This window comes from Desmodus rotundus, chromosome 9 (assembly GCF_022682495.2).
Source record: "Desmodus rotundus isolate HL8 chromosome 9, HLdesRot8A.1, whole genome shotgun sequence".
In the NCBI taxonomy this organism is placed as follows: domain Eukaryota; kingdom Metazoa; phylum Chordata; class Mammalia; order Chiroptera; family Phyllostomidae; genus Desmodus; species Desmodus rotundus.
In genome coordinates, this window is record NC_071395.1 from 2,963,957 (window position 1) to 2,981,886 (window position 17,930).

Consider the following 17,930-nt stretch of genomic DNA (forward strand, 5'->3'; position numbering starts at 1 on the left):
AATCACTACCTGCTCTCTCAGTGCTCCAGATCAGGCTGTGCCGGGATTGGAACTCGTGGTTAGCAGCAGCGAGGGGCCCCTCGGTCTCCATGACGTCATATTCGAAGCACGTACACGTCCAGATCAGGAAGAGTCACGTGGACGTTCGCTGCTCAAATAAGAATCCCCGCAGTCCGTGCATGTGTTTCATTGTTAATGGTTTAGCGGCGGGGGCGGGGGTGGGGGGTGATCCTGTTTGTGCAGCTACAAGGTAACCAGCGCCCCGGGAGGACGGCGCACAGACAGATACAAACCGAATGCATCCATTGCACACAGGCCAGGTCACGGCTCTCCTCTCGACGGTGTTCATTCTCCTGTGTCGACGGCACACTTTTTCCGGAAGCACATGCCGTTTTATCTGTGATTTTCTCCACTCATGCTCACATTAACACATAACATAAAATGTCTGTCTCTTGAGAGATCCCAGCAGCCTGAACTCTCCGGTTCCCACTCCTTGAAGCTGAGCAAGTGGGAGTCCCAGGGAGTCCTCTGGAGGGGCCCTGGCTGGAGGGTCAGTATGGGAAAACGAGGCAGAAGAGACGCCGTGGCCACGACGTTTGGGAGGCAGAGGAGGAGGTTGAGAAGGGAGGTGTCGGGGAGAAGGGGGGTTTGGGTGAGCTGCGGGAGTAGGGAGCCCTACGGGTCTGCCTGAGCCCACTCACAGGGCCAGCCAGGGGTGCAGTGAATGTCGTGGGCATGGAGCTGATTCTCTCTCATGTACTAACTGCATGAACAGCCCCCTCATGTAGCCAGAACTCATCCCACTGGTGAAAGTGAAAGGCTTAAAAATGCAAATATTTGAGATAAAGTGGTTTAAAAGTATCACGCAGCAGAGAGTCTGTCTCCTTCTGAGCAGGCACGAGGGGGAGGCTAGGCAAGGCTGAGGACAAGTGGCAGGGTAGCAGAGGGCACCGGGGAGCCTGAGCCCCGAGGAGTTATGCAAGGACCAGAACCAGGCGTGCCGTTCCACAGGTGCACCCCGTAGCAGGACTGGAGCCCACAGAGCTTATGGGACGCACCAGGGGGCACAGCAGGGGTGCCTGGCAGGACCGAGAGAAGCTCAACCCCGTGTCTGCCTCTAGTCTCCTGCATCCGTCACCTGCTGTGTCCTTGCCTCCTTCGACACTGTGATTCTTGGACAGGCCTTGTCTGTGAACACGGTGTCACCGAGTTTGAAGATTCCACGGGGCCCTAAAAGTTACATTCACAGTGCGCAACTCTTCTTCAGGAACGAAGACACTATTTTTATTTTCTCCTCCAGTTTAACGACACGGAAAGAGCCACATCACACCGACAGGGTGGGGAAAACTACTGGCCAAGTGTGTTTAAAATCCACTCTTCTAATCTGCACTACGAGGACGGCTCGGCAATTTTTCAGAACTGAGTCTTCATGTGCAACGTCCTATTTTTTACGGAAAAAAATGAGGTTTTAAGGTTCCTTCTTTTCAGCATTCAAAGATGAAACAAACGTCTTTGACTTTTGCTCAAGTTGAGCTGTGGATGACATTAGTTACGGGGAGACACGGTTGTAACTTGCAACCAGTGCCCGCAGCCCGAGGCAGAATCCGCAGCCGGTCAGACGGGCCGGGGCAGCTGCCGCCCCCCCTGGGGCTGGTCGCTCAGCCTGACTTCCATGCTGCCCTCACCGAACGCCTCTCCCTTGGTCTCTGCCACAGCGTTCTCTCTGGGGCAACACCTGGCTCTCCTCCGCATCCTCGCCGTCCCTGGGGGCCCGCGCCTCCTCTGTGCAGGGGGGCGGGGTTCTCTGGCTACGCAGCGACAGGCTGCAGACAGGAAGTTCTTCCTGAAGTTTTCGTTCATGAACGCGTACACGATGGGGTTGCAGATGGAGTTGGAAAACCCGAGGATCTGCACTATGGCCAAGGTCCTCTGGACGATGACCTCGTCGTAGTCCTTCTCAAAGTCGCCTGAAACAGAGAGACACACCTGAGAGTGTGCGTTTGTGCGAATGACCCCGAAGTAAAATTTCTGTTTGCCGTCCGCCTCTGCCCAACACGGGGACGCCCGGGGAAGGCGGTGAGAAATTCTCCAGACCACTTCGGCAGGGAGCCGGTGATGACGTCCGAAGAAAATCCACCTGTGTGCGTCGTCCCTGTCCTCCGGGCCTCGGCCTGACAGGCATGGCCTGGGGCCTGGCACACGTCGTTAGGGTGCCCCCCGACATTTCAACGGGGTTCCAAGATGCAGGTAAACTGGGAGCAATGGCTGCTCTCCGATGTTCACTTGCATTTTAGAAACACAGTCACCTGAGAACCACCTGACACCTGAGAGTATTTGGGAGACCTCACGGGGGGCGGAGGGGGGTGTGGAGAACCCCAGGTGTGATCAAATTCCCGTGGCTCACGTCAGGACTCTAAATAAGGAACATGCAGCCTATCCCTCGGTCCCGATGGTGAATAACTCGGGGAGAACAGGAGGCATCGCATGCAGGGAGAACCTCGGAGTCTTTCCTTGCTCTTCTCTAACTGTAGAAGATGTGGCCATCATCACACAGAATTATCTACCGTGCAATGTCGGGTGGCCTTGAAACCACGAAACATCTGATACTTGATTACCCAAGGGAAAAGCAACAAGCATCAGCGGCTCATCGTGCGAGCCAGCAGGGAGCAAAGCAGCGCTTCCCTCACGGGAGAGCGGCGAGCACTCACTGTACTCGAGCGCCATGTGGACGGCGTGGAAGGGCGCCCAGCACACCACGAAGAGGGCCACCACCGTCACCATCATGAGGACCGCCCGCTTCTTCTTCCTGGACCCACAAGGACACATTGTATCAGTCGACCTCTCACGGGCAAACGTGTCCGCTCGATCGCAGAGCCACGAAACACAGTTTGATCCCAGGCCTCTCAGCCCCAATCTCACCCACGTTAGCGAAGTTCACGATGGGGTAGATGTGGGCAGTTTGGCATCTTGCCCATCGCCGCTCTCCCCGCACCCCAACATTCCCCCATCGTAAACACCCTGTGGCGTGTGCCCCTTACACGCCTAGCCTCCTGCCGGACGCTTGGCATGGATCATGTCATTCATCTTCCCAGCAAGCCTTTGACAGGTGCAGGAACTGAGGCACAGGGAAGGCTGAGTAACTTGCAAAGTCAGACCGGCAAGGAAAGGATGCAAACAAATCAGGCAGGGCTCCTGGGGACTTAAATGTGGGCAATCTAACTTCTGATCCATTTTGTATCGAAGAGCACCCGACCCTGCGGTACAAAAACATCAGCATTTATGAAATCGGGCAAGCCCTAAGGATGTAAGTGAATGCAGACTTTTACTGTGTCTCTGAAAGAGCACGATTCACCAGGATTTCCACTCGTTTTCTCTATTACTCCTGTGAAGGAGATAAGCACATGCAAGGAGTCTGCACGTTTGCATGGTGCTTTACAGTTGTAAAAAGTCACAGTCGTTATTTCCTATTTCAGCGTGGGAGCCCTTTCTTCCAGGACGCGGGAGAGCTGAACCAGCAGGAAGCTCTGAGATGCTGAGCATCTGGAACCCGGGGAGGGAGGAGTCCTTCACACAAACTGGGCACTAGAGGGCGCTGCACACTTGAAGAAATGCTAAAATCTCTTCAAACCATTAGACTTCTTGACAGGTTTCTCTTCGTTTTGAATCTTTGTTACAATCTTTGTAGATTATAAAACAAACTGTATGAACTACAAGCACCACAGCAGTAAGGTGTGTTTTACCTTTTCTATTCATGATGCAATAGGAAAGCAATGCCCTTAGGTAAAAATAAAATGTATCGATAATTAAATAGCATGCTCTGGTTTCCAAAGGCTTTCCCCACATGTCACCTGCGCATGTTAGCACCATGCCGGGCTCCCTGGGGCACACAAGGAAGGCGAGGCCGGGGAGGGAGGACACTTACCCCCACCGTGGGGCTGGTGGGTGGCAGAGAGGGGGGCGCCCACGGCTCTTCCCACCATGTCGGGCTGATGTGTAGAAGAAAACAGAATAACGTCTAACTTCCAAGAAGGTTTCTGTCACGGTGGATTCGGGAGCTGGTGAGCTTGCCCTTTTTTCCGGCCATACATAGAATCTCAAAAGTTTAGACAGCTCCGCCCGCCGTCCCCAGCACAGAACTTTGCCCAAAGGACCCAGGAATCCTGAGAGCCCTGGCAGCTGCCCCTTCCAGCACAACCCCTTAAACACATTTTAAGCCGAGATGAATATTTCATGGAACCGACCTGGCTATCTTGGATACCTCTCCTCCGTGCATGGTTCCGATCGCCGAGCTGTCCCCCACTCTCCTCCTGACCCAGAGTTCGTAGGCGATCCTACTGTACAGGCTGAGCATCACCCCCAGCGGCAGGAGGAAGAGGATGATGAGGACGAAGGTGGTGTAGACTTTCCGGTGCACGGGGCTGGCCCACTCCTCCAAGCAGCTGGGGTGTTGTTTCTCATACAGGAAGTCATACTTCACCTTTGGAGCGAGAACGATTCTGTTAGAACGGCCGGCAGGCGGCGCGACGGGGCGCTTTCCCCACCCCCCCCACCCCACCCCCGTGGTCTCCGTGGCTGCCGCCTCCACGGACGTGGAGTCTCCACGGTGCTTTCGTGCGGAAGTGCGGCTTTTCCCGCATCACTGCTTACATCCCTCAGAGTTTGACACTCTTTTCTACTGCACATCAAATTGAGGTCTGACACCTGTTCACTTTGTGTCTGTCTCAGCCTTTTACACTCCAGTCGTGCGTTTTCAGTGAGGAGCCGGCACAATTCAACGACCAGAGTGGGAATGAAAATAGGGTTACGTGTGGCAAGCCAGCTAGCTTAACATTGCCTTAGCTGGCTTCCTCAGTCGCTGAGGAGACAGATTTTGACCAGGCAGCCGGCGGCTCACATACGTTCAGAACCATCGTCTGGAAGTTGCTGGGGCCGGTTCAGGTCGCTGCTCTGTTCCGGCTGCTCGGGTGCACGGGTGTTAGAAAGGCAGCCAGTAGCTTTCAGAGTCTAAGATGAATGAGAAATCGGGATTCGCCCTATCGCTAATCTGTAAATATTCAGGCTTAATTGTAAGCCTTTGAGGTGTTCATTTTATAGAGGGTCAATGTCTGTTATTAATACCATTTCTGACAGACTCATCTTATGAGTTCAAATGTATTATGACAATATGCATACAAATAGCAAAGGCTAATAAAGGACAAACTAAATACTTAATGTATATTCAAAAGTCACTTCTCTGGATGATAGGAATAAGAGTTAGAGAATTTATCAAAACTGTTGTCATTTTTCCTACTCAAGAGCTTTCTGGGTGAAAAACGTTTCCATCTTAGACATATTTCTGCCTCTACTCCCAGCAAATTCTGTCCCGAGTCTTCAGTGCCAACTGAACGGGGAAAGCGTGGCTGTATACTCACCGAAGGTAAACTTCAGGTTCTGCTCTAGGTGTTGTTTACAAATATGACTAAGTTGGAATGAAAACACACGGTGAATAATTATTCCGAGACCCCAACACCCTGAACCAGGACACGGAAGTGAAATGCACCCTGACTCCCGGAGACGGGGCCACCAGAGCCAACAGCCACAGGGCCCGCAGACAGGTGCGTCCCAACAGCAGCGCACAGGTGGCCGGTCCTGAGCAGGTGTGGCTGTCCGGGCCCAACAAATACACCCTGACAGCGCGCGCCCAGGGTTGTATGAAAACCAGTGTCAGGTCTGCTATGGGGGTGGCCAAAACGTTCATTTAGTTTTTTCCAAACGATGGCTCTACTAGCAACTGGTTGTCCTTCACTTCATGCACTACAATTTTGTGAGATTCTACTGTGGCAGCTGTCACATCGCATGTGTTAAAAAAAAATCTTCACAGAATTGATGAATTTTTCATAAGGAAACACAGAAGCAGACGTGTGCCATGTGTGGAGGAGGTGCTGTGACTGCGTGAACGTGTCAGAGTGCTTTGCGAAGTTTCTTGTACTACTGACATTGCGGCCAGACAGTCCTCTGCCGTGGGGCTGTCTCATGCACTGCAGGATGTTCAGCAGCGCCCCGGCCTCTACGCACTGGAAGCCAATAGCCGGAGAGAGCTGACATGCTCCAGATACCCAGATCAGCAAAGTTATCAGTGAGCATGAAAAATCTGTCTTTTGTTTTATGGAAAGAACTAAACAGACTTTTTGGCCAACCCAGCACTTCCAGACTGACCCTTCTCCGAAGTCCCACTGCCTCAGAGAGTGGCCCAGGTAGACGCGCCCCACTGGGCCCACGTTCCACTGCCTCTCCCAGCCCCTTCTCCCAGGCCACACAGTCCTCTGGCCGCCCCACACCTGACCCTGGGGATCCAACGACAGACCTGCTCCCCACCCGGCGACAGGGGAGCCACCATGACCGAGGCCCCCTCGGGCCACGTAGCTAGGGCTCCCTGCTTTTCCTGGGTCGAATGAGCTTCCACTGAGGGGAAAGCTTGACGTCTGAGCCGAAGGCAGTTTGACGGGTGTTGCAAGGTGGTGCTGCCAGCGTCACACAGCGAAGGGACAGAAGTGACGACCGTTTCAGTCAAGCCGCCTGGTTGCTTCCGCCCCTGAAACCTGTCAGTGATTCCAGGCCGGAGGGCGCACCCGGGGCAGCAAAGGGAAGAGGCCGCTGCTGCTTTCCCGTGCGCAGGTGGGGACCCAGGCCTGGGCCCTGCTCGCACGCACCGTCCCTAACAGAACTGAGGGGCGAGAAGGAGGCGGCAGTGTGCATATAAATCCATGCATTGGGTTTGAAAAATGAAGTCATGCTCTTCCTGACAGAAAGCGAATCCAATTTGGCTGATTTGACAGTGAGGACTGGCTTTCCCAATGAAGTTAGATGCATTTTCTATAAACTGAATGAGTTAAATCTATTTCAGTTATATTTAGAGCTTATATTGAAGTAAATTTATTTAAAAAAATAGACAAATCTCCTAGAGTTCGTGGGCGTGAAACGGACCCCCAGAGGGGGCTGGGTTGGGCTGTCTCTGAAAGGCCTGTCAGTGAGGTTTCCAGCTGGAGCAGAGGCTGGAGAGGGATAGGACACCTGCCCCATCCTCCCCCACGGCCCCGGGCAGCTCCCGGGGGGCGGGGGCAGCCAGCTGGCTGAGGGGGAGGCAGAGAAACAGGTGGGGAAGCAGAGACGAAGGGGGGCACACACACCACCACCCCCATAGCGCTGGGGGGAGGTGACAGCGTGAATGCATTGAGCATTCAGACGATGTGACTGTGACACTGGGCTGGACATTTCAGTAACAACACTGACCCTGTTCTTGTGACTGACAGGGGCGGGAGGAATGTTATCATCTGACTGACCACAGGGGTGACGGGGCCCCCCTCACCCCCTGCCCACGGTATGTTTACAGGTAGCGAGCGAGGAACAGAATGAACCTGCGTTCCGTGCTTGTCTGTGGAGCCCAGCTCACCTGGTACACCACCCACATCACAAACCACGCCGTGCTTTCCCAGACAGGTACATGCAAGGAAAAAAAGGAAATAGAAACTGGTCCTCTCTCTTACACCATATACAAAAGTAACCTCAAAATGGACTGAAAAATGCAAGACCTGAAACCATAAAACTCCTAAAAGAAAACCTAGGAAGTAAACAGTCCAACATCCATCTCAGTGATACATTTTTGGACATGTTCCTTCAAGCAAGGGAAACAAATTTTTTAAAAAATCAAATGGAACTACATCAAGCTAAAAAGCTTTAGCCCAGCAAAGGAAACCATCAACAAAATGAAAAGAAAACCTACTGACTGGGAGACTGTATTCACAAATGATCTGTCCGATAAGGAGTTGATATCAAAAATGCAAAAGAAACTCATATAATTCAATAACAAAAAAAATAAACAATCTGATCGAAAAATGGGCAGAGGAAGTGAAACGATATTTCTCCAGGGCAGACAGACAGATTGCCAACAGACGTATGAAAAGATGCCTAACATCAGTAATCATCAGGGAAATGCAAATCAAAACCACAAGGAGATATTGCCTCACACCGGTCAGAACCGGCTACCAGCAGGAAGTCAACAGACAGCAAGTGCGGGCGAGGACGTGGAGAGAAGGGAACCCTGGGCACTGCTGTGGGAATGCAGACTGGCGGCCACTGTGGAAAGCAGTGTGGAGGGCCCTCAAGATATCAAACATAGAATTACTACATAACCCAGCAATTCCACTTCTGGCTAATCACTCGAAGAAAATGAGAACACTCATTTGAAAAGAACATAAGCCACCCCCAGGGTCACTGCAGCATTATTTACAATCGCCGAGGTATCGGGGCCACCTAGGTGCCCACAGGTAGATGAGTGGATACAGAAGGTGCGGCATATATGTACAGTGGAATATTACACAGCAGTAAAAAAGGACGAAATCTTGCCATTTGTCACAACACGGATGGACTTAGTCTAAATCATGCTGAGTGAAATCATACTAGGCAAAGAAAGACAAGCACCGTATTGTTTCACTTACATTTGGAACCGAAAAACAAAACAAAGCCCAAACAAACAAAACATAAACAGACTCATAGATACAGAGACCAACTGGATGGTTACCAGCTGCGGGGGGTGGGGAGGGATGGACGTAAAGGTAAAGGGGAACAGAGTCAACGATATTGTGATAAGTTTGCTAGGTGACAGATGACGACCAGAATTAGTGGGGTGCTCACACTGTAAGGTGTCAAAAGATTGAGTCACTATTTACACCGGAAACTAGTGTAGCCAATATTAGATTGCGTGCCAACCATACTTTAAAAGACAAATTTAAAAAATATACACATAAATAAACAAATAACGCCACACTTTAAGTTGCCCTAGCCTGAAGGCGTATCTGACATCCTTGCGGATGGGCGTTGCGTGCCCAGGTTGATTTGAAAGGGCACAAAAGGATACACAGTTTAAAAGAATTGTATGTGACTTAGAACACATGTGGGAGTGACCCGTGGACTCTTACAGTGTGAGTATACACTGCAGGACACGAGGAAGGCCATGTTCAGCGGGCAGGAAAATGTAAACGTGACCTTGGTAAAGTGCATTTGGGGCATTAAAGTCTCACGGATAAAAGATCGAGGAAGAGCTAGATAAAGCCAGCTTGGCTGGGGGGGGATCTTACATATTAAGGCCACTCGGAAACCCCCATAGCAATGACTGAGACCGTGCCTGCTGGCTGTTCACCTCTTGCATGAAGAGCGGTGGCTGTCATGGAGAGGGCGGGACATTCCCCACAGTGTGTGATTGGTCCCAGCCCTGAACCTACCTCCAGTCGCTGCACGTGCCACATGGGGGCCCCCACGACGACCGCCACCAGCCACACCACACCTGTGGAAATGATCGTCAGAATGCGACTCATCCAAGCAAAGTACATGGTGCTGCGTTCTCGAGCAGGACAGGGTGCTCTACCAGGGTCCCCCTGCTGCTGCCCTGGCTTGGCCCTGCACCCCCACTCTCTGCCTGGGCGCTCACTTTCCAGGACTCAAGCCACCTGCTCTAGGAAAGCCCTGAAGGCCACCGCCCCTTCCAGGTAGCACTGACCACCTGGCTTTCCCCGGAGAGGCTCCCTCGTGGGCGCTCGATCAGCAGAAATGCACTTGTTGAGTGAATGGAAATCTTAAACGTGATACAGATCGCCCTCTAAAATTTCTGCTTAAAACTGAACGGGCTTTCACCTGAACTGTCCCAATATGGGCGTTATTTTCTCATTTACGTAACACACAGCATCAGAAACCAGAGAGTTTTGTCGAGAGAACTGCTTCCATGAGGCGTCCGTACAATAGACAACCTAACAGCCTCGGACGAGGCCAGAGCCAAGAGCCCCGCCATCCGTTCTGAGGAAGACTTCCCACCTCAGACCCCGCTTGCGCTTTCTAGACGGAGTGGGAGCTTTGGGAAAACTACATGTGGCCCTGGATTTCAAGGAACGGAGACTCACTGAGGCCATGATGGTGCTCATTCTACAGACACACAGGAACCTGCATGGGTCCAGACAGCCCTGAGGCTCGCCGAGGCCTCCCCTCACTTCCCTCCCTCCCTCTGCACAGGCCCTGTACCCCTGTTCTAGTCCTCTCCTCACTTTAGGATGTTACCTGTGCCCAGCCATTTTTCTAGTCTTCAGTAGGATTTGGGGAGGAGTTGAGTCTAATTGGCTCAGTTCGGTGCCAGCCCTCCCGGGCCCACGCCTGATCGGGGACAGAGACCCCAGCCCAGGGGGATATAGTCCCACTGGATGGCGGAGCTGGGCATGACAGACTCCTGCTTCACAGTGTCCCAGAGCTGGGGGTAGTGGCACCGGGCAGCCCTACAGGGAAGCCCCCTGGGAAGAAGAGCTCACTTAACCTAAAAACCTTCCTGTCCAGTGACTTTTTTGAGTAGAAATGGCCTGGACTGCCTTTTCCCAACTTCGCTTTTGGGTGCTGAGACTCCCTCTACTGTTCTTCCCTTCTTAAATAATTCCCTTCCACTAAGTATGTCTCTCCTCGGCCTCTTCCCACACCTACCTGCGGCTTCTACATGTTCTGACAGTGGAAGGGAGTCAATTATTAAAAGCTAAGAGGTCTTTGAGTTCTCTGTAGGAAGGCGGCCGCGTAGGACTAACTAGAACTAACCATTTTCCCCTATTGGTTTGTCTGTTCATTTCGAACTACTTCAAATGAGTTTGAGTTTGGCGTTGAAAAGCCTTCAGGAGTTCTTTCTGTCCTCCCGCGATCCCACGCTGGCTGGAAAGGTTTACTTACTGCTCTCAAGTGAGACGTTGGGGAAAATTGTTCTCTTTGCTGATTGCTCTCGTTACTCCCTAAAGCTCCAATTATCTGGCTGCTGCACACCCAGACCACGGCGAGGCCCATTAGGGTTTACAAATAGCTCAGCGGTGATTCTCAAACAGAGCTCTTCTGTAGGACTGTGCTCGGCTCTCGGACGAGTCTCACGAGGGCCCTGCACACCAGCCTGCTGACTCAGGGACGCCACAAGCTAACGGAAAGTGGCTGGGCTACATTTTCATTGGGTGTTGCCAGCACCCAGCACCCAATGTTCCCATGGGTCCACGGCCTTCTGGGCAGCATCCTGCTCTCCACTCTCCTGAAAGAACCGTCCCTGGCTCCTGTGGAAATCTGCCTGCCCCGACAGCGGCGTCTCAGTGGCCCCTCAGGTCAGGAAGCAGTTTCCTGACCTAATCGACGTCACTTCAGCAATGCCACTGAGGGTCTGGCCCTGGTCCATGGAGGCTGGGCTTCTGTTGTCAAGACTTAAACCAAGGAAAGACATTGGCAATGAGAGACAGAGCACCCCGGGAGAGATGAGGTGGGGTGGGGGTGGGGTGGGCAGGAGAGGACCGAAGCTCTCGCAATACCCCCCAATGCCAACAGCTGGGAGAAGCTGCCCCCCAGTTTGTATGGGGCTGCCGGCATCAGGCAGCCCGGGACAGGCCCTCACCTAGCATGGTGAAAGCCCGCCGGTGGGTGTAGCGCCACTTCATCCTAAAAGGGTGCACCAGCCCGTGGTGCCTCTCCACGGCGATGCAGGTCATGGTCAGGGTCTCAGTGACGACGGCAGTGCACTGGACGAAGGGCACCATCTTGCAGACGAAGGCACCTGCAGCGGCAAACGGGCGACAGGGAAAGGCGGGGAGCTCTCTCTGTCTCTCTGCAACTGTCGCAGTTCATTCATTGTGAGTCCCGCCCAAAAGTGTTACGTAATTACATGGCAGATGCAAAAGAATGGAGACAGTTGGCCCTGGCTGATAGCTTCTCCCGCTGCGAGGGTTCTGGGTTCCTAAATTGTAGGTAATTACATGCAATGGAGCAACAACAGGGCAAGTGAGTCTCGGCCTTTGAAAATAGGTGGGAAAAACCCATGCGACCTTTGCCTGGGAAACGGCTCTCCTGGGCCCCACGCTACAGAGTAGCCTCTGTTTCCTCCCCTGGGCCCCAGCCAGATCACAACAGAGGAGCGGTCCTCACGAGGCATGCCCACATTTCCTCTTTACCCTTAATTCACCTTTGACTTCCTGTCCAGGTCCATCTGGGTCACACCGTTACTCTCCCCCCCACCCCCGTCCCACCGATTTCACTTTCTCTAGGGCAAAGGTCTCAAACTGGAGGCCCCCAGGAGAGATTTAGTCTGCAGACATGGCTGATGCAATAGTTTTTTAAATACTTGAGTTCATTGCCCATGTTTTATCTGACTGGCGTCTCACCATCTGTATTTGTGAGCCCTGCCTGACATCTCTGCTCTCGAATCCATTGTGCTCACTGTTTCCAAATTAATTATTCTGAACTGTCAGTGCGACCGCCAGCTCAGGAACAGAAACCAGGCAAATATCACAGAGGTCACATGGTCCAAGCTGTCACCAAGCAGGACTCCTCTCTCCCCCTCTCTCACAAGTGCCCTTCCCAGCCCTGCTGAGCGGGCTCCTTCCTCCCATGCTGCATGGAAGCCTTCGCTCAGAGTCACCTCCTCCGCCAGGCCCTCATGCTGGACACCCACCTGGGCGATGGCAGCCTGTCCCCTCCCCCTCATCCCTCCTCTCTCTTACTCTCCTCTTCTCTCCGATTCTTCCACCCGCCCGCCTCCTGTCTCGTTCACTGGCATGTCTGCTGTTTGGTTTACGGACACTGTCCCCCAGGCCTACTGGACGGTCAGCACGCCCAGAGCAAGGACGTTTGTCCACGACCTCCACAGAAGTGCCCAGGGCATTTACGATGGCTCACAGCAGGCACTCCGCAAACACACATTTCACTGAAGCCAAGCCAGCGGCCACGGGGCTCGCAGCCACTCCCCTTCGGAGAGAATTTCAGAATTTCAGAACTCATCGGCCAGCTTTTCCAACAGCGGCTCTGCCCAGAGTTGAAGAAGGCTCCGTGTCACCGTCCAGTCGGTCCTAGCTGCCCCAGCTGTTCCTCCATGGCCCAGAGGGAAGACCCCCCAACCCCTGTGCTCAGGGCATGGTCTGGCTTAGGCAGAAACTCCCTGTCTCTCTGGTCTAAACACCCTCTTCTGGGACTCTACCAGAAATTTACAGTGCTTTCGTGCTAGAGTTTTCAAATGGCTGGTTTTGGTTGAACTTGAAATCAACCTGAAATGCACTAATAGACAATTTCTGTTCATCCAAGAGTCCATGACTGAAGGGGAGATGCCTGTAGATATTGCTCTTCTAGCTCTTACTTCCTAGTCCTGCTCAGGAGTTCCAAATGGCAACCCAAGAGCCAGCTGCCTCCTACCTCCATCTTTGGTTCGGAGTGAAGGCCCTCTGTGGTCCAGCACTTCAGGTGCTAAGCATAGGGATTTACTTTCGATACTGATGTATTTTGCTGTTTGAATACTGTGAATGAATTAGCTTCAAATCCTGTTTGGGACGCGGCGATACTTGCAGAGATGAACATGTGAATCAATTCTTTACCTAGATAGTTCTCCTTTTTTGGAAATTTTGATCAGAATTTCTTCTATTCTTTCAACCAAATTGTTTATTACACAAATAAAAGCTGGAGGGGTCAAGGTTAAATGAACACCAGAAGAAACTTCCCATGAAATGGGCACGGGTCCATCATCAACACGTTTCAGGCGGAGGTGTCCGAACAAATGCCAATCATCACTGCCGTGCTCTCGTTGTGGGGCTACCCGACCCGTCCGTCATAAAGCATGGGGGGACATCGGTCACCTGATCTCCTGATGTCAGGGTGCGGTGTGACCCTGACTCACCTGACCTGTTTGTCAGGTGCTCTGAACCTCAGTGTCACCACTTGTGAAAAGGCATGAGTCACACCCACTTGTCGCGTGGAGTGCTTGTGAGTACTTCGCACAATGGCATAAGGCCCCAGGACACGATGTGTTTTTAATAAAAGGCAGCTTTTTCTTTAATCATTAGGCAGCAGGGTTCACAGAACTGAGGTAACCCTGGCACAGTTGAAGTGATGGACTGTTTGTGGACCGATGGCCCCCAGAGGGGATTCCATTCTACAACCGTGTTGCCCAAAGGTACAGCAGCTCCGAGGGATTCCGGGACATGCTGAGGGCCGCACAGCTGAGTGTGGACAGAATGAGGACACGGGCCCGGGCCATCGGCTCCAGTTCTTCCTATTGCGTCACTCTCACCTACCTTAATGTCCCCGTGCTCTGGGGCAGCTCTCTGATCGACACGCTCACAGATCACCCGATGAATAACCCACGAGGGAGTTCTGCACCGGGCTGCAGTTCCATAACCTGCCCTCTAACCCCCGGGGCAGCATTTTCCCAGCTCGTTCCTCCTGACATTTCTCCAACCAGCTTTTAAGAAACCGCCAGCAGGGTCTCCAAGTTCCGCCAAAGTCCCGGCCTAATTTTGCCGGGAAGTTCCGCCAAAGTCTATGCTGAAGACGTGAGTTCCTTTAAAAGTAGGTGGATGCTCTTTTGCTGCCTACTAATTTATCTTGATCTTTATTTCTATTCCAACCTTTTTCACTTAGCCCTTTTTAATTTGGAGATCATTTTTCGAGGTCTAGAAACCTGAAGCAAAATAGGCATAAAGGCTGTCTCTGCCCTTTTTTAAACATCTGTCTTTATTAGCTCTCCCTTCTGGTGATTTTTTGGGTGGCTCCTGCTACACTGTAGCCCTCCCCCTGTGACTTGCGCAGGGCTAAGCTACTCTGCAAGAATATGTCCTTTGGGACATTGTTTCCCACAAATGGCCATTCTAAACTGGGGTAATCCTAGCATTCCTTGTGTAGGGCACTATTTTCTTGGGCCATCCTTCCCTTTTTTCCTTCTGGAGTCATCTGGTTTTAAGTCAGAGTTCTGTTTGTCAGAGCCCGCCAGGAACGCCTGCTTCTCGCATTTTGATTGTTGAAGCTCACTCTAACCCTTCAGTTCCCCACCGAGGGCGCCCTCCCTCCCGATGAAGAAGAACCTCTGGCTGTACATTTGAGCCAGAAAACAAGATGAAAATTATTCTTTTCCGGACTTTCCTCTTACTTTCCATTATCCTAAGAGCTACAAACACTATTTTAGAAAAATAACTGAATTAGTTTTTTATTCTCCACTAATGGCAAGAGACTTTAAAAACACAGGATGAAATGAGTCCAGGTTAACATTCGGGCAGGAAAGCAGGAAGCCACGTGGTTTCAGTATGTTTAAAATGTTAACATCGGTCACTGTCAAGTAACAAAGGAGGGATGTGTGTGTGTGTGTGTGTGTGTGTACTAGGGAAGAAATGTAGAAGGTCAGGTTAGATATTAGGAAAAAATTCTTGAATGTGAAGGTTATTGAGAAAAAAAATGCATTATCAAGTATCCTTCCCCAGAAATAATATAATTTGTGGACTTTTTATGTAATTTTTGTACTCAAGTGCTTACCAAATGTGTAATAACCTCAAAGTAGTACAAAGGAATGTCGAAAATAGCAGAATGGCTAAATGCATTAACTGTACTAGGCCGTGGTGCTAAGTAGAGAGAATCTTTTATGTAAATCCTGGTGCCGTGCCCACCACCTCTCAGGAAAACGTCCTAACCCTCTGGACCTACAGCACCTTTTCTTCTCACGGAGTCTACACAGCTGGTTCTAGGGAAGGTCGCCCGCCGGCCAGCCCCAAGGGTCAGTTCTTAATCCTACTTCCAAACCACCGTTGCTCCTGGGCTCCCCCGCCGTGTTCTTGTATTCTTTTCTACTTCTCCGCTTTCCTGAGACCATTCTTCGCTAATAGCTTCCATCACTCCATTTAAGAGATTTTTGGAAAGCCCCATAATACTATTGATTTTTTCCATTAATTTCACTACACTTAAATGTTCCCAGGGACCTTAACATTTTTTAAATGTTATAGAAAAGGAAAGATTATTATAACAAGTGAAATTTTCTAACCACTAGTCAGAGATCTAGACCCCAAGAGGCTCCAGTCTAACCCCCACTCGGAAGTCTTTTCACTCCCAGCAGACGTCCCACTTTGCGCAGGGAGGTTGTCCTTCAGACACGGAGCTCCAGCCGCCCAGCGGCACCGTCCCGCTCCCTGAACCCGCCTTCGCCGACACTGAGGTCGCACACGCGTTCTGGGGCGTTCGCTGCACTGGACACCCTGCACACTCCAGTACGGTGATTTCACTGCGTGCACACGGGAGTCTCCAGCCCATAAATCAGTTCACAACCCTCTGCGTTAGGTGTCACGTTCAAGGCCACGTTCCAGGCTCAAATGTTTTATGCGTTTGGAGACACTTGTCATCACTGAGGAGATGGGCATCCGAGGTGCAGCATCCTGATTCATGAACAATAAACCCGGTTCGAACTAATGGGAAGGGCGGGGCCACGGTGGGATGGAAGGGACACCCTCCCTGAGGTGTGACGGAATCAGCAAGGGGGTGGAAACGCAGGGCTGGGAGGCCCAGGTCCACTTCTCTCACAGCCTCCCTCTGTCTCCAGCCACCTTGTGAGGATGTTCAGGTGGCCACAGGAATGCGCCCACCCACTAACGTGGCTGCAACTGATGCTCCCCCCTCCAAGGTGCACCACGGGCCCCGGGGCAGGCGGTAGGGGCACCAAGGACACCTCTCCAGCTGTCTCTGGAAGGGCTGGGTCCTTTGGGAAACCGGTATTTATTTTTCCCCAACCTCCACACTCTGCAGGACTCACTGACTCCAGCACCTTCCCTCCCCACGCCACCCCACGCCCCCTGCACTGCGGCCCCTACTGAGGAAGGAGAGGAAGCCACCTCCTATCTGGCAGGAGAGCTGAGATTTTGGGTTCCTTCCCCCGACCTGGCCCTGCTAACTCCCCGCCCCCCGCCACCTTTTTAATGACTGGTCCAATATATTCTTTCCTGCAAAGGTATTATATTTGCTTTTCTCAAGTTTTAAGCCTATACATATGCTTGGTCAGCAAACAACCATCTGAAAGCTACCCCAGCAGCACCTTGGGGAGTGAGCCCGGAGGTTGGGGGTAGTTTTATCTTTTATTAAAAATTCGGACAGATATTAGTAACTATGAAAAAGGGAGCTGAGACGCCTGCAGAGCGGTACCCTCCTGACCTCTCCGCGCTGCAGAATGACCAGCGACACAAACTTATCTGCAGGTGAGCGCAGGTGGGGAAGTTCTGAGAAAGGCCGGAAGGGGGTTCCCCCTGGGCGGCCGGGAGGTGGGAACGGCAGACTCACCCCCAAGCCAGGTGTCCAGGACGTTCTGGAGCGTGGTGACCGGGATGCAGAAGAAGGCGATGAGCAGGTCGCTGACCGCCAGGGAGCAGATGAAGATGTTGGTGGCGGTGTGCATGGCCTTGCTGCGGGCCACCACGTAGAGCACCAGCGCGTTGCCGAAGAGCGCCAGCGCGAAGAGCAGCCCGCCGGTCAGCACCAAGGCCAGCTTGGCGCGCGCCGGCAGCTCGGGGGCCGACACCAGCGGCCGCAGCCCGTACTGCGCGATGAAGCGCTCGCGGGTCAGGTTGTGGTCCCGCAGCAGCCGGGACAACAGCTCCGGAGTGACGTTGAGCGACTGCATCGCGCCGCTGCCGCGTCTGATGCCTGGGCAGCCCAGGCTCCCCCCGGCACCAGGCAGGTGCGGAGAGGGGCGGCCCAGAAAAGTGCTGCCGCTCCGCCCTTCTCCTTCTCGGGGAGCGGCGCTGCCTTTGGGTCCTGACGGCTGCGAGGGGAGCGCTGCACCCCCCTGCACGGACACCGCCTCCGGACCTGGAGGGCGGCCCTCCCTCCCTCTGGGCCGCTGGGCCTTCGAGTCCTGGGATGAGTCCTGGGATGCGTAGAGCTGAGTCCTGGCGTTTCCCACCGTCTCTGGGTTTCTCCTCTTAGGAAATAATGCAGGTCACATCTGTTCCGGTTATTTAAAAAATAACCCTAACATAGGGAGGTCCCCCGCCTAGTTTCTCCCACTGATGCCACCTCACGTAACTATGTGCAGTCCACACCCGGGACTTTGACACAGGGACCGTGGGTGCACCTGTGTGATTTTATCCCAAGTGAAGATTCCT

At 52.6% G+C, this 17,930-nt stretch overlaps 1 protein-coding gene across 1 annotated transcript; it reads right to left on the minus strand.

Moving 5' to 3' along the window:
* Window positions 1–1,528: 1,528 nt before the first annotated feature.
* QRFPR (pyroglutamylated RFamide peptide receptor) lies at window positions 1,529–17,604 on the minus strand. Its single transcript, XM_024569012.4, has 6 exons — window positions 17,107–17,604; window positions 11,429–11,587; window positions 9,258–9,319; window positions 4,242–4,477; window positions 2,709–2,806; window positions 1,529–1,967 (listed from the first exon to the last, which is right to left on the minus strand). Exons 1-6 carry the CDS (start codon window positions 17,444–17,446, stop codon window positions 1,615–1,617), a joined length of 1,248 nt encoding a protein of 415 aa, XP_024424780.2. The 5' UTR covers window positions 17,447–17,604; the 3' UTR covers window positions 1,529–1,614.
* Between the last annotated feature and the right edge of the window lie 326 nt (window positions 17,605–17,930).